At 34.1% G+C, this 16623-nt stretch overlaps 1 protein-coding gene and 1 long non-coding RNA gene across 2 annotated transcripts; one reads left to right on the top strand and one right to left on the bottom strand.

The window, feature by feature from the left end:
- Positions 1-40: 40 nt before the first annotated feature.
- Positions 41-6209, top strand: LOC132721752 (caveolin-3-like). Its single transcript, XM_060706119.1, has 3 exons — positions 41-444; positions 4827-4904; positions 5911-6209. The coding sequence occupies exons 1-3, from the start codon at positions 310-312 to the stop codon at positions 6166-6168; spliced, it is 471 nt and encodes a 156-aa protein (XP_060562102.1). The 5' UTR covers positions 41-309; the 3' UTR covers positions 6169-6209.
- Positions 6210-11169: 4960 nt separating this feature from the next.
- LOC132721769 (uncharacterized) lies at positions 11170-16308 on the bottom strand. Its single transcript, XR_009624511.1, has 2 exons — positions 15493-16308; positions 11170-15335 (listed from the first exon to the last, which is right to left on the bottom strand). It is a non-coding gene; the product is annotated as an uncharacterized LOC132721769 (long non-coding RNA).
- Positions 16309-16623: the final 315 nt, after the last annotated feature.

Below are 16623 nucleotides of genomic sequence, written 5' to 3'. Positions count from 1 at the left end.
AAATAATCTTAAATGATTTTAATTTATCTGTTTCAGAACTAAACCTGGCTTGGATGACGAAAGATTAGGGTTAAAAAAACTGTATCTTTTATTGCATGGGATGGATTGTATAAAAAAGACGGGTAGAGCTGTCATTTCATCAATGACATTTTTACATTGTTGAAGTAGTGACCCGTGATGCTAATACACTTGGAGGAAAGTAGTTAAGTCGGTTACAGGCAGTAAGGCGCGACGGAGTTATTGTGTATATAGAATTTTTTCTTTTTTCTGCACGTTATTTTCGAAATTTGTTAGTTTTTCACGGATGAAATGGCTTCGGATAGTAATGGAGGAGAAATTAAGCTAACGGTCGGGGAAGACAAGGTGACCACTGCTGACGTCACAAAAGGAGAGGAGATAGACCTGAAAAACAGGGACCCTGAAAACTTACACGACCATATAAAGGTATGCAATACATATAATACTAGCATTGTATCACATACAAATATATATTTAATTAAGCAATATATGAAATACATTTAGAAATTATCAGTTCTTCTGGTTTTTTGTTTGTTTGTTTGTTTGTTTGTTTTTTGTTTTGTTTTTTGACGATGGATTACTGTAGACTTTTTAAAGATTTTCTCTGTATTTCAACATGTTTTATGTTAATGCAATGTCTTTCCCCATTAGGAATTGAAGATCATGTAAAACGCGAAAATCAAGGTAAAACACTGCAGTATTTGTTTAAAAAAAACCGATTATTCTACAAGTTAATTGTTATATGATCCTTTTTTTATATAAAAGAAAGGAATTTAATTATTTACAGGAAAACTCAGCTTATTATGTACTTTGAATATACTTGACACAATTATTTGTTCCATGAAAACATGCTTTCATATCTTGTAGAAGATCCCCACGCCACCACGTACCCGTATCTTTTCAGTTTTTTCTTTCTTTTTGTTTTTTCTTTTCACCTTCTGTAACAGAGATAACATATAAAAGGCCTCTTCTCAATTGAAATTTTCTTTAAAATCATGCAGTTTTCCCCAAAATCTGGACTTACACCAGCTTTTTTACTTCCTAAATAAGCAATTTTGCGATATTTTTCTTTGAACCAAGAGACAAATGCCTAATCTCATTTAAGTGAGAAACGCCACTGCTTAAAAAAAAAAAAAACAAAAAAAAAAAAAAAAAAAAAAAAAACAAGGAGAGTCTGTTATATATAATACCATTTTTACTACTACGCTATACTATTACTACTTTATTTTTGATGGTACTCTACATGAAAGAAAAATGAAGCATTCTTTTGTTAAATTTATACTATAATATATCGAAGTCGGGATGCTCTTGATGAAAAGATAACACTTGGCCATTTACTTTCTAACATATGTCACTTTTCTTCTGTGATGTACTGGCGGAAATCATTGTTTATTGTAACCAGATATTTAACGAGAATTTTCATAAAGAAAGCAATAATACAACGCTATTTTTCGCACTAAAATTATCTTCACTAGCTTGTTACATGACCCGAAATGTTTCAGATTTTGTCAATTGCCGACCAAGTGGAAAACTAGGGTTGGGACAATAAAGTACAGCTAACGACCAGTGAAATACTGGATAACTGCTCTTTAATCATCACAAACGCTAAATTCAGTTGGAAATATTGATACTGATTTATGATATTTTTCATCGCTATATACAAATGTCGGATATCAGATGACTATTTCGTGCAAAGACCAAAAATACATGTACATTATTTCAAGCAATTATATTTGATAAATATTATACTTTGTTAAACATTAATTACTATATATGTAATATGATATCATTTTTTTTCTATATCAACTCATGAAACCGTTACCAAATGGCTGGTGTCATGGGATATTTTTTTTATTTTTTGCTTTGCTAGCAGTGATATTGATATGCCTATGAAGCCAGAAAAAATGTAGGTCAGTTTATGTAATTCAGGGATACACCCGTATTCAACCAGTAAGATATAGGGCAGTCAAGTGCAAAAAGTATAGATAGATTAGTCAGTGCACCTAAATAGAGATGAAACCACATTAGAGATAGGCCAGTTTATGCAACCAATATCGAGATAGGTCGGTCAGTATCAACCAGTATTTAAATAAGCCGGTTTATGGATAGACCAGTCTATGTAACCAGAATGTAGAAAGGCTAGTATATGAAACCAGAATAGATAGAGGATAGTCTGTGCAACCAGAATAGATATAGGCTAGTCTGTGCAACCAGAATAGATAGAGGCTAGTCTTTGCAACCAGAATAGATACAGGCTAGTCTGTGCAACCAGAATAGATAGAGTCTAGTCTGTGCAACCAGAACAGATAGAGGCTAGTATGTGCAACCAGAACAGATATAGGCTAGTATGTGCAACCAGAATAGATAGAGGCTAGTATGTGCAACCAGAATAGATAGAAGTTAGTCTGTGCAACCTGAACAGATAGAGAGGCTAGTCTGTGCAACCAGAACAGATAGAGGCTAGTCTGTGCAACCAGAATAGATAGAAGCTAGTCTGTGCAACCAGAACAGATAGAGGCTAGTCTGTGCAACCAGAATAGATAGAGGCTAGTCTGTGCATTCAGAATAGATAGAGAATAGTCTGTGCAACCAGAATAGATAGAGGCTAGTCTGTGCAACCAGAATAGATAGTGGCTAATCTGTGCAACCAGAATAGATATAGGCTAGTCTGTGCAACCAGAATAGATAGAGGCTAGTCTGTGCAACCAGAAGCCTAGTATGTGCAACCATAATAAATACAGGCTAATCTGTGCAACCATAATAAATATAGGCCAACCTGTGCAACCAGAATAGATATAGGCTAGTCTGTGCAACCAGAATAAATACAGGCTAATCTGTGCAACCATAATAAATATAGGCCAACCTGTGCAACAAGAATAGATATAGGCTAGTCTGTGCAACCAGAATAGATAGTGGCTAATCTGTGCAACCAGAATAGATAGAGGCTAGCCTGTGCAACCAGAATAGATATAGGCTTGTCTGTGCAACAAGAATAGATAGAGGCTAGTATGTGCAACCAGAATAGATAAAGGCTAGTCTGTGCAACCAGAATAGATGTAGGCTAGCCTGTACAACCAGAATAGATAGAGGCTAGTATGTGCAACCATTATAAATATAGGCTTATCTGTGCAAACCATAATAAATATAGGCTAATCTGTGCAACCAGAATAGATAGAGGATAATCTGTGCAACCAGAATAGATAGAGGATAGCATGTGCAACCATAATAAATATAGGCTAATCTGTGCAACCAGAATAGATAGAGGCTAGCATGTGCAACCAGAATAGATATAGGCTAGTCTGTGCAACCAAAATAGAGATAGGCTAGTATGTGCAGCGAAAATAGCTATGGGTTAGACTGTGCAACGAGAACAAGAGATAAGCTTGTTTATGCAACCTGGATATATAGGGACAGACCAGTCAATGCAACCAGAATAGAGATAGGTCATGGAGTGTATTTAATTAGAATAGACATATACCTGTCTAAGAGACCAGGACATAGATCGGCCAGTCTCTGCAACCAGCATATAGGTAGCCTAGATTTCGAAACCAGAATTTATAGGCCAGTCTATGCAGCTAATATAGAGATAAGCAAGTCTATTTAACCAGTATCGGTAGGCCAGTCTGTCTAACAACGCATGAATAAGCCAGTCTATGCAACTAATATTATAAAGATAGGCCAGTCTATGCAACCAGTAAATATTATTGATTAGACAGTCTATCCAACCAGAACCGGCATTGGCCAGTCTATGAAATACCTTAGAGATAGGCCAGAATTTGAAAACCCCTATCCAGTATTATAGAGATATGACATCTTTTGCTAAGCCGGGCTATGCAACCGGTATATAGAGATAATACCGTGCAGTCTGGCCAGACGGTAAGTTATTGTCGTCTGCTCAATTCTGACACCCATTAAAATCTCAATGGACAGTTCCGAATTATACACAGAACAAGCCCATTGGACAAATTCAGGTGATTATGGGTAAATGTTGCTAACGTGTTATTTTTAATCTATGAACATTAAAGGTGTACAAACATAGGCACTTGGTTTCGGGATAAAAAACCTTTTGAAGGGTTTGTAGAACTCAAATTTGATTGAATGTAACGATTTTTTAACGTAGATGTCTCGATTCTAAATTCGTCATTTTTCCGATATTACAAGTGTTTTTTTTAGTAATATCGGAAAAATGACGAATTTAGAATCGAGACATATACGTTAAAAATCGTTACATTCAATCAAATTTGAGTTTTACAAACCCTTCAAAAGGTTTTTTTTTTATCCCGAAACCAAGTGCCTATGTGTACAAAGTGCTATTATACATTCAAACTTTATCAAATTAACATATTAGTTTTCAGTTCTAATTATACGTTATATGGTGTGTTGCAAGGTCTATACATACACGGTATTTAAAAGGAAATATCATCGTTATAATTTTCACGAAAAACTTGGGGATTTATAAGCCATATCCAATACGTTTTTTACTAGTTTAGACAATGTTGTATGTATGTAGCCCATCTTAAAACTTATATGTATATGATCTGATTTACGTTCAATCATCATCATCATCATTACCACCACCACCGTAATTATATTTATAATCATCATCATCATCACCACCACTACCATTATTATCATCATCTCCATAATTATCATCATCATTAGCTAGGGTATTAAAAGACACCGAGCACTATCATCATCATCATCATCTCCATCATCAGCGTTACTACTACTTATGTGACTTAAAATGCATTTGACATCGTTTATTTTTATATTAGATCTACAATGATGTTTCTTTTTTTTTGTAACAGATACAATTTCATGACGTGTTCGGAGAACCAGATGAAACAGTCTTTTCTTTCGACTTTGTTTGGAGATTTGCATTCAAGGTAAAGCCGTTTTAGAACGAAACTTTTTCTCTTCTTTCGTGTCTTAAACTTTTGAAATTATAGTTTAAAGAATTTGAAACATTTCTTAACTATTAGTATAACGTTATGCGTTGTCGACAAAATGTGATCGACCAGTCCAGATTCAAAGGTTTGCGAAAAATTACGGCATAACTTTTAATGGTTTTACAAATTATAGTGATAAAAATTGCGCACAAGGTGAACGGAATTAAGTTTTGAGTTTAGTTTCATCATATTTTATAAGACAAAACATATCGAACAAATCGGATTCTACAAACCTCTCAATTTTTATCCCGAAACCAAGTGCCTATGGATCAACATTGCGTTTTTAGTAATTTCGAAAAAAAAAATGACGGTTTTAGAATCGAGACATCTACGTCAAAAAACGTTACATTCCATCAGTTTTAAAAAGATCTCAAAAGGGTTTTATCCCAAAACCAAGTGCCTATGTGCGAGAAGGTAATACGATTTGCAGACGTCCGATATGTTATAAAAAAATAAAAATTCGCGCAACGGAAACACAAGCTGTGTAAAAATCATGTCGCGGGAAGGAAATATGCCTACAATTAGCGCGTTAATACAGTGAAACCTCCGCAGAGCAGCCCTCTTGAAAGTTATTACCTCTTAACAACAACAATTTCAATTCTTCGTAAAGTAAGACTTTGCTTTAAATTTAACCTCTCTAGATCAACACCTCTTAGTAACACCCAAAAGGTTTTGCCTTCCAAAGGATAATCCTCAACGGAGGTTGTACTGTAGTGAAGTACTTAGAAAAGTATGACACGCGATAGTAACACAAGTTACAACTCCCACCCTCCTCAATTAAAAGAAGTCCGTGCGACGGTAATACAACTTGTGCAGAAAAACGACAAAAGGCAGCAAACCTGAGCTTAAAATTTCTTAATGTTATTACCTGTAGAGAATCTATTGTTCATTAAAGCCAAAATAACATGCTAACATTTGGACCAACACATTTCTTTTTCTTCAGCTCTTCACAAACGTTAAGTTATGGTGTTACAGAATCGTGTCCCTTATTTGTGGTTTACCACTGGCAATATTTTGGGGAATCTATTTTGCCATGCTGTCATTCTGTGCAATTTGGTGTTGTGAGCCCTACATGAAGGCGTACGCTATAGAACTTGGCTGTATCAGACGACTTTTCAACACGATGTTAAATGCCTTTGTCCGACCATGTTTTGAAGTAATGGGATACTGTTTCTACAACATTCGAGTGCAGAAGGGATAAAGACTATATATAGTGGAAATAGCATGTTTGTTGTTGTTTTTTTTTTAAACAATACAGTAACGTTGTGTATTTTATAAGATAGTAAATCTACAAGCATTATATATTATCATATAAGTATTTATATTTAGATATCAAATCTATTTATTTGTAAATGTTTCTGCCTATTCTTTGTCCTTTTAAAAAAGGAATGAGCGGCTTATTTCAAATTACAAAATGTATTATATTATATCATATTATATTGCATTTGTTTTATGTTTTTAATTTATATTAAATTTAATATAAACAACGCAAACAATGTTCAGTCATGTTTCAATTTTTTATATATATATTTAACAGTACAACCCTTGTTTGAAAACTTATTCAATGTATACAGTAGATTCTATTTGTTGTCCTAAACGATTTTTTTTCTAAAGGTAAAACATTAATAGATCTACATACAATATTTGTCATGCAACTTATGTTCTCATAAAAAATTAAATCTTGATAAAGTCACCACTTTTATCATTCATGTGACAATATCATTCGTTATAATGGTTGAGTTTTCACTGGCACACTAGTCTTATGGCAACAATCCAGCTTTACTGGTGGACCGAACCCCCAAATCTCAACAGCAGATTATTTTGATCAAAGTTGTTAAAAAAAGCAGATGAGGTTACCATGGTGAGCAACATATAAGAAGGGGTTTTCATCAACCTTCTATTTGGTGCGTTGAAATTTTGCCATCTTACGACAATGACATGTCAAATTTGACTGCTTAACCCTTACCATGCTAAAATTCTTAAATGGACATGTCCATCCTTCAACTTGGAGAAAACTAATCATTTTTAGGGAAAATTTCAAAAGTATTTACTGACTCAATAGCAAAATTAATAGTGCTGACTATGAGCATACAGCATGCATTTCATGGGCCATCAAAGTTAATTCCATGGATTGTTGTATATAGTGTCTACACAAGAATCAAGCAGACAATCATAGTCAGACAATCAGCAATACAGAATTGATCACCACAGAATTTATGCTTGATCACCCTTCAATTTTCGTAATGGATTTGCCCAGCTTGAATTTGGAACAGTCAATTCAAAGTTTAAGGCATTTAAAAATAAAAATTAAAAAAAATAAGGTTGCCAACAATATAGAGCCTAGTCAGTCTGCATGGATGGGCAAGCAAGCAGGGGTGGCTCTATATTAGTGAAAATGGAGCACCATTCTCCCATAATTGAAGCACTTTTGGTTCACAAAAAATGAAAAATCTGACTTTCATAAACAACGTTTTTTATAATTTGCTTTTAATGTTCAATACCTTGGACAGATTGTGTGGAAGTTTAACACACACCATTCGCTCCGTTTGTATAGAACTTATGAAGTTATTTACTGAATAACATTGTTACGGAACATATATATACCATAGGAATTACTTTGGAGGTATTGTTTTACTAACATTTTAAATTAAACAATCCAAAAGAATATGCATTGTAAAGTTGAAGACCAATGGTTACCTTTAGCAAAAATATTTTATGCCATATCTTATTCTGAAACTTGTATACTTCGTATTTGAAAAGCTGCAAATATTTTCGTAACTAAAGATTGACATTGTTTCGATACAATGCACAAACAAATACTGTCATAAAAGTTATCGAATTATATCTAAAATAGAAGCAGAAAACAAATAAAGCATAACTTTTAATCGGTGTAACGTTACCAAAAAAACTTCGCTGCACAAATTTTCATCAAACAGTCCTTATGATCTGTTACGGAACATAGGTGAATAATTAAAAAACATAGGATTTATAACTCAATATTTTCACTCTTTAAAATTACTTAAACAATTTAAATGTGGTATCTTCACAAACAACATAAATCATAAACACACTGTATCAATTAAATATAACATTAACAGTTTAATTTAGTGAGTAGTGCAGGAAAAGATATCTGTTACGGAACATATGATATAGAAAAAAAGATATTATGTTTTTCACAGAAAATGAACAAGAATTCTTTTTTTTTCACTTTTATTTGCTTTATTTCTGCCTAATTTACACAAATTTGTTGTAATGTTATAATGTTTCATGTAGTTCTCTCTACATTTTCTTCACCAGTGCGTTTTCTTTTTTGAGTGGGAACATACTTTTTTCTGCTTTCTTTTTCTTTTAAATGATTTGTTGTTTTCCCCTCTCTGCTTTTGTCTTTTGTATTTCTGTATTTAAAAGCACCATTCTAAAATAGGTATCGTTCCATATTATAAATTTATTAACCTTGATACATGAACATCATTACAATAATTAGTTTTATCATGATTATTATTAATATAACAATTACATAATCATCATCATTTTTATCATTATTACATTAATATCATTATTAATATTACTTTTTTCATGATAATTGTAATTCTAAAACTTTTAGATAATGTAAGTGACATAATGATACAATTTTGGTATTTAATAAATAGTAAAAAACATAAAAAATCATATTCAAACATAGCATTTATGAATGCTATGTTCCGTAACAAATTTGATATGTTCCGTAACGGAAAACTGTAACCTTACAACACAATACAAATCATGTTAGACTTCCAGCTAATATTGGACACCATTTTTATACATCTTTATAATGAAAAAACTCACTGGAACAGTATTTATAAACAAACTGAATATATGTATTATGGTGCTGAAAAAAGATGATAGAAGACTATGCTTCCGTAACAAATTGCCTTGACTATTTGAAAAACTGTGCACGTTTTTTTCATCGAAATATGTGTTCCATGTTTGAAACCAATCATTCATTTCAAATTGTTAAATAACTATGGATAAAGTACATATAAGACATCAGATTATGATCTCAAAATAATTAACTATGTTCCGTAACAAATGTTTTAAACAGGTAAAAAAAATTAAATAGCATCAACTTGCTGACTCTGTGGTTTGCTGAAAATAAAGCTTGCAATCGATTTTGATCAGTAAAATTTCTCATGTAAGTAACATAATTGTGAAAATATCGTTATCAAATCAAAAACAGTGGTTGCCAAAATAAAGTACAGTGATTGCCAATTACCTCCGGTTGCCCAATTGTATCATAAAAGTCAATTAAGATGTTGCATGCATACCTCTTAATGACGTATGGGAGCGGTGATAGACAAAAAAGTCACACTGTCAAATGAACCGTATACTGTGATCGTTTTGTTACGGAAAATAGTCGTTATAGAAACATAGTGAAATTAGACTTCTACGGGTCAGAGTTATCACATTTCTGTGCAAACGACATCTCATTTTGGTGTTTTTCATTTAGAGGAATACAAAACAATATTTCAAAATTTTTAATTGATTGGTATAATGTATATTTAAAAGTATACGCCCGCCCGTTACGGAGGCATAGCATTTTAAACGCGACATTTGAATTATTTACAATAAAACGGTTTGTGTTTAAATGTATCATCGCAGGAGTCTAATTTATCAATTTTATTCCAAATATAGTCTTTTAATATTGTTTTGAGTACAAATTTAAAAGAATATAACACATCTCAAGATCGTTACATTCCAGTTTAAAATCGTTACGGTACCATAGTAACATTTTGGCGACGGCACCGTTTAAAGAAAATCATGGAAAATAAGGGTCTCTTTCTCGAACTTCTTATGTAATTCTTAATGTATTATCAATATTGTATTGATTTTAGGCAAAAACTTGTTGGAAAACATGGAAATGGATTATTTTTTTCGCCAATCTTAAACTTTAATTGGTCAAGCGACAGCGATTTTTTGCAGTTACTATATATAGCTTTTCAGTTTAGCACAAATGAATCAAAGCGCTGAAAGCACTGCTGGGGGCGCATTATGTTGATTGTATAGTGGTCTATTGTTACAAGCAGATGCCATTCCTACTTTCAAAGCAGATGTCACATTTTTACTCGATTATTCGATAAGAATAAGTAGAATTATCCTAGTCATCTGAACATTGGCGTCTATCACCTCAATTTTTCCCGAAGTCCATTGACATATGGCATTGAAACTTTGCACACTTGATCCCGATCAGGCACCCATTTGTTAAAGATTGCCTATGGCTTCAAGATATTTTCGTATTCCATAGACATCTGGCTTTGAAATAAATTGAAATGTTATACATTTCTTTGCGAGCATACTAGCTAGGACTCTCTCCAATGCTTATATCTGTAGAATATTGGGTTTAAAGAAATTTTTTGGTCCTTTTGTGAACTTAAAATATTTTAAATAACCAAGGTTCTTCTATTGTCAAGCACTAAGCATATAGTTGAGTGTGCTGTCCTACCAACAGCTATTGTTTGCATACCTTGTGAAATATAACTCCTTCAAACTTTTGTTCAGTTATTATTATACAAACACAAGAACTGTCTGAGGACAGTAAGGCTCGACTATTCGAAAAAGTTGTCACAAGGGTGTTTATTGAGTATAAAAATGCTTACCAATGAATACATAAAACTGACCGAAAAGGTACAAAGGCTTGGATTAAGATGTTTTATCAAGTAAATCACTGCTTTATTATCATGAATGCATAAAATTGTCCCAAAAAAGGCACAAACCCTTCAGTAGTTATCGAGATAACATGCTTACAAGCAAAACTTTACCATTAAATTCTAAGTTGAAAAAGGGGAGAAAAATAAGCCTAAATTCTCGATAAAATTATGGATCTTGGTCAGTAACCTACATGTACAATTATGACCCTAAATGCATGTGAAGTTTTAATATTGTAAGCAGAGTTATCCAACTTGTCAATCTGATGTACATTGTTACTATAAATAACTATAGTAAGTTTCAATTGAATATCTCAAGCAATAATTGAGATATTTGACTTTAAAATAAACTTAAACCAACGCAGACGCGGACGCTCTCATATTTTTCAAATAGTCGAGCTAAAAACTACCAAGTCATGGTTGAGACCATATAGTTATTCCATATATAAATATATATGTATATATCATGGAAAACATTTCAAGATGTTACAATGGATTGTAGTGTATAACAAGAAAATCAGTGTACTTTAACTTTAATCCAATAATCATACAAACATCTGTAAATAACTGGAACAAAATATTTCTTAAATAAAACCATACAAAACAAGAGGGCCATGATAGCCCTAGATCGCTCACCTGACTTATCAAACTCGTCCAAACAATTACCTAGACAAACATTCTGACCAAGTCTCATGACAGGTGAGTCAAAAATGTGACCACTACAGTGTTAACAAGGATTATCCATATTTGAGCAGTGCGACCTTGTTTTTTACTCAGGTGACACATATTCAAACTTGACCTAGAAATCATCAAAACAAACTGTCAGACCAATTTCCAGGATACTTGGATCAAAACAGTAGCAACAAGAGTGTTAACAAGATTTTTCTATTTTTAGCTCCGGTGACCTAGTTTCACATGCGATTTCGAACTCATCCAAGCAATTACCTAGATAAGCATCCTGACCAAGTTTGATGATAATTGAGTCGAAAATGTGACCAGTAGAATGTTAACAAGGCTTTTCCATATTTGGGCAGTGTGACCTAGTTTTTCATCCAAGATGACCCATGTTGGATCTTGACTTAGAAATCATCAAAACAAACTTTTAGACCAATTAACAGAATATTTGGATCACAACAGTAGCCACTAGAGTGTTAACAAGATTTTTCTATTTTTATCTCCTGTGACCTAGTTTTTCATCCGAGATGTCCCATGTTCGATTTATTCCCAGCAATGACCTAGGCAAGTTTCCTGACCAAGTTTGCTAACAATTGAGTCAAAATTGTGACCACTAGAGTGTTAACAAGGTTTTTCTATTTTTAGCTCCTGTGACCTAGTTTTTCATCCGAGATGACCCATTTCCGAACTCATCCGAGCTATCACCTAGACAAGCATCTTAATCAAGTTTGATGATGATTGATGCAAAAATGTGACCACAAGAGTGTTAACAAGGTTTTTCTATTTCTACCCCAGGTGACCTACTTTTTCATCCAAGATGACCCATGTTCAAACTCATCCGAGCTATCAACTAGACAAACATCTTGACAAAAGTTTGATCAGGGCTGCCAACAGCAAATTTCAAAATCAGCGGAAAATACGCCGGGGGTCAAGGGGGCTGCGTAAGCCCCCTTTGCAGGTCCAGGGCAGAGCCCTGGTGGGGGTTCAGGGGGCGAAGCCCCCGAAAGCTCCTGGGTTCTGATGATTTGGTATGCCCTAAAATCAATTTCCAGGACTCTAAATTTGACAAATATCCGACATTTTGACGCATTTTGACAACAGACAAGAGCGACAATGTAAACTGTAATTTGATTGGTTATTCTAAAATAGAATGCCGGAAAAGACTCGATATGACCAATGAGAAAAGCGCTTACAGACGTACCATAGGCAGCTAGCGTAACGATAAAAGCCGAAGCGTGCCGGTTTCTGGGTACTGTATAAAATATGACGAATGAATTTATTGTCTTTGTCGAATTTACATCGATCTCAAAAATGACCCAGGAGCTCACGAAATCCGCGGATTTCCGCGGATCCGCGGAAAATCGGCAGCCCTGTTTGATGATGACTGATGCAAAAATGTGACTGCTAGAGTGTTAACAAGGTTTTTCTATTTTTAGCTCCGGTGACCTACTTTTTCATCCGAGATGACCCATGTTTGTACTCATCCGAGCTATCACATAGACAAGCATCTTGACCAAGTTTGATGATGATTGATGCAAAAATGTGACCGCTAAATTGTTAACAATGTTTTTCTATTTTTAGCTCCGGTGACCTACTTTTTCATCTGAGATGACCCATGTTCAAACTCATCCAAGATATCAACTAGATAAGCATCCTGACCAAGTTTGATGATGATTGATGCAAAAATGTGACTGCTAGAGTGTTAACAAGGTTTTTCTATTTATAGCTCCGGTGACCTAGTTTTACATCCGAAATGACCCATGTTCGAACTCATCCGAGCTATCAACCAGATAAGCATCCTGACAAAGTGTGATGATGATTGGGTCAAAAATGTGACCACTAGAGTGTTCACAAGGTTTTTCTATTTTTAGCTCCTGTGACCTAGTTTTTCACCAGAGATGACCCATGTTCAAACTCATCCAAGCAATTGACTAGACAAGCATTCTGACCAAGTTTGATGATGATTGGTTTAAAAATGTGACCACTAGAGTGTTCACAAGGTGTTTCTATTTATAGCTCCTGTGACCTACTTTTTCATCAGAGATGACCCATGTTCGAACTCATCCGAGCTATCACCTAGGCAAACATCTTGACCAAGTTTAATGATGATTGGGTCAAAAATGTGACCTCTACAGTGTTCACAAGGTTTTTCTTTTTTTAGCTCTTGTGACCTAGTCTTTCATCCGAGATGACTCATGATCGAACTCATCCATGCTTTCAACTAGATAAGCATCCTGACCAAGTTTGATGATGATTGAGGCAAAAATGCGACCGCTAGAGTGTTCACAAGCAATTGTGGACGGACGACGGACATTCACCGATCCTTAAAGCTCACCCTGAGCAAGCTCAGGTGAGCTAAAAACCAAAAACTGATGATGACAGAACGGGTATCACTTTATGCCTATAAAATTTTTTTTGCTCAAGTGATTTTTTTTCGAAGAGCTACATGTGAAATTGCTGCCAAATATACATAAGTAAAATCTATTTCAAAGCTGCATGCATTCATATAAAATATATTTTAAAAAAATCAAACTTGATTAAATAAAAAAAAAGTTCAAGGATAGCCCAAACTTGTTAATTATAAAAAAATATATATACAGAATATTATGTTGTAGTAGCTCTCTGAGGCTTTTTATTTTGCTATGAGCAGCGGTGGGAAATTGATATCTTGCGAGACTAAAGGGCGAGCTAGATAACAATTTTCCAACATTGCAAGTAGAAAAATGCATAGCCTCAGAAAGCTACTACAACATAATTTTCCTTTAATAATATACCTTTTCGTTTGAAGTATAAATGATTTTCATTATACTACACTTATATAAGAAATTTTCAGAAAAAGAAATGTAGCTGTCAAGAAATAAATTATGACTGACAGATGAATACGTAATTTGTGCAAAACCAGCCACACCTTTTATTATTTTGGTTGCCGTTTCCATATACTATGTTATACACAGCTAAGATCAGAACCAACATTAACAAGAACCGGTTGAACCGGGTGATGCTCCCCGAGAAGGTTCTGGACACTGGAAAGTATAAAAAAAATGAACAAAGGGCAAAAACCCCAAAATTAGGCAAAGCGGAGTTATGTTTTTTTTTGCACTGCACTTCTATTCAATTAGATCTATCCATCTATATAAAGTTGCCTGATGATATCAGAGTTATGTCCAAGGTAAAATTCAAAGTGTAAAAATGAAATTAGGGTAATAACTCCAAAATTAGACCAGGCTTTCTTTAGGTTCTTTAAGCATTGCAGTTCTATCCAATTATATCTAGCTACCTACAAAGTTTCATGTTGATATCTCTAATAGTTTTAAAGTTATGTCTCGTACAAAAGTCAAAAAGTAAAAATAAACAAAGGGCAATTACTTCAAAATAAGGCAAGGCAGAGTAATAATTCTTAAGCACTGCTTAGAGTAATGTCCCGGACAAAGTTCAAAGTGTCAAAATGATCAAAGGGCAATAACTCCAAAAGTAGCCAAGACAGTGTTACAGTTCTTGTGCACTGCAAACTTACTCAACGATATCTATCTACCTACAAAGTTTCATGTTGATATCTCTTTTACATTGAGAGTTATGTCTCGGACAAAGTTCAAAGTGTAAAAATAAACAAAGGGGGATAATTCAAAAAATTAGGCAAGGGAGAGTTAAGGTTCTTGTGCACTGCTTACCAACTCAATGAAATCTATCTACCTACAAAGTTTCATGTTGATACCTGTTATAGTTTTAGAGACAAAGTTCAAAGTGTAAAATAAAGAAAGGGGGATAATTCAAAAATTAGGCAAGGCAGAGTTACGGTTCTTGTGCACTGCATACCAAGTCAATGAGATCTATCTACCTACAAAGTTTCATGTTGATACCTCTTATAGTTTAAAGGTTATGTCCCGGACAAATTTCAAAGTGTAAAATAAACAAAGGGGATTATTCAAAAATTAGGCAAGGCAGAGTTACGGTTCTTGTACACTGCATACCAAGTCAATGAGATCTATCTACCTACAAAGTTTCATGTTGATACCTCTTATACTTTTAGAGTTATGTCCCGGACATAGTTCAAAGTGTAAAATAAACAAAGGGGAATAATTCAAAAATTAAGCAAGGCAGAGTTACGGTTCTTGTGCACTGCACACCTACTCAATTAGATCTATCTACCTACAAAGTTTTCATGTTGATACCTCTTATAGTTTTAGAGTTATGTCCCGGACAAAGTTCAAAGTGTAAAAATAAACAAAGGGGAATAATTCAAAAATTAGACAAGGCAGAGTTACGGTTCTTGTGCACTGCACACCTACTCAATTAGATCTATCTACCTACAAAGTTTCATGTTGATACCTCTTATAGTTTTAGAGTTATGTCCCGGACAAAGTTCAAAGTGTAAAATAAACAAAGGGGAATAATTCAAAAATTAAGCAAGGCAGAGTTAAGGTTCTTGTGCACTGCACACCTACTCAATGAGATCTATCTACCTACAAAGTTTCATGTTAATACCTGTTGTTGTTTCAAAGTTAAGTCCCGGACAAGAAAAGGGGATGGACGGACGGACGGACGGACAAGGCGGCGACTATATGCTCACCCGAAATTTTTTGGGGAGCATAAAAATAGTCCAGGCCTTTCATATATGGTACTGTATTTGTCTCTAACATAATACAGAATTTTCTAACCGTTGAAAACTATTTGCGCTTCAAGATAATCCTGTGTTTTAGGAAGAAAATTTATAGGTATATAATAAATGCTGTCATTGACATTTCTTATGCTTATATTTATTATATGTATTTCTTGCAATCCTATTTATAGCTACAAATTCTATGAATTAAAATAGAAAATGAAGGTAGCATGCAGACGGTGTTGATATTGTGTGATAAAAATTTAAAGATCATTGGAAATCATCCCAGTAACCGAATACTCTAAATGACCGAGTACTCGAGTATTGATTTTAGTAATTGTTGCCATCCCTAAAAAAATTAAGTACTTGACAAGATCAACTAACATCTAAACAAGAGGGCCATGATGGCCCTAGATCGCTCACCTGAATTATCAAACTCATCCAAACAATTACCTAGACAAGCATTCTGACCAAGTCTCATGACAGGTGAGTCAAAAATGTGACCACTACAGTGTTAACAAGGATTATCCATATTTGAGCAGTGCGACCTAGTTTTTTACCCAATATTCAAACTTGACCTAGAAATCATCAAAACAAACTTTCAGACCAATTTCCAGGATACTTGGATCAAAACAGTAGCAACTAGAGTGTTAACAAGATTTTTCTATTTTTAGCTCCGGTGACCTAGTTTCACATGCGATTT

Source organism: Ruditapes philippinarum, unplaced genomic scaffold (genome assembly GCF_026571515.1).
Source record: "Ruditapes philippinarum isolate M1 unplaced genomic scaffold, ASM2657151v2 ctg1407_1_1_1_1, whole genome shotgun sequence".
NCBI lineage: Eukaryota > Metazoa > Mollusca > Bivalvia > Venerida > Veneridae > Ruditapes > Ruditapes philippinarum.
This window is presented reverse-complemented; position numbering and strand designations above follow the sequence as displayed.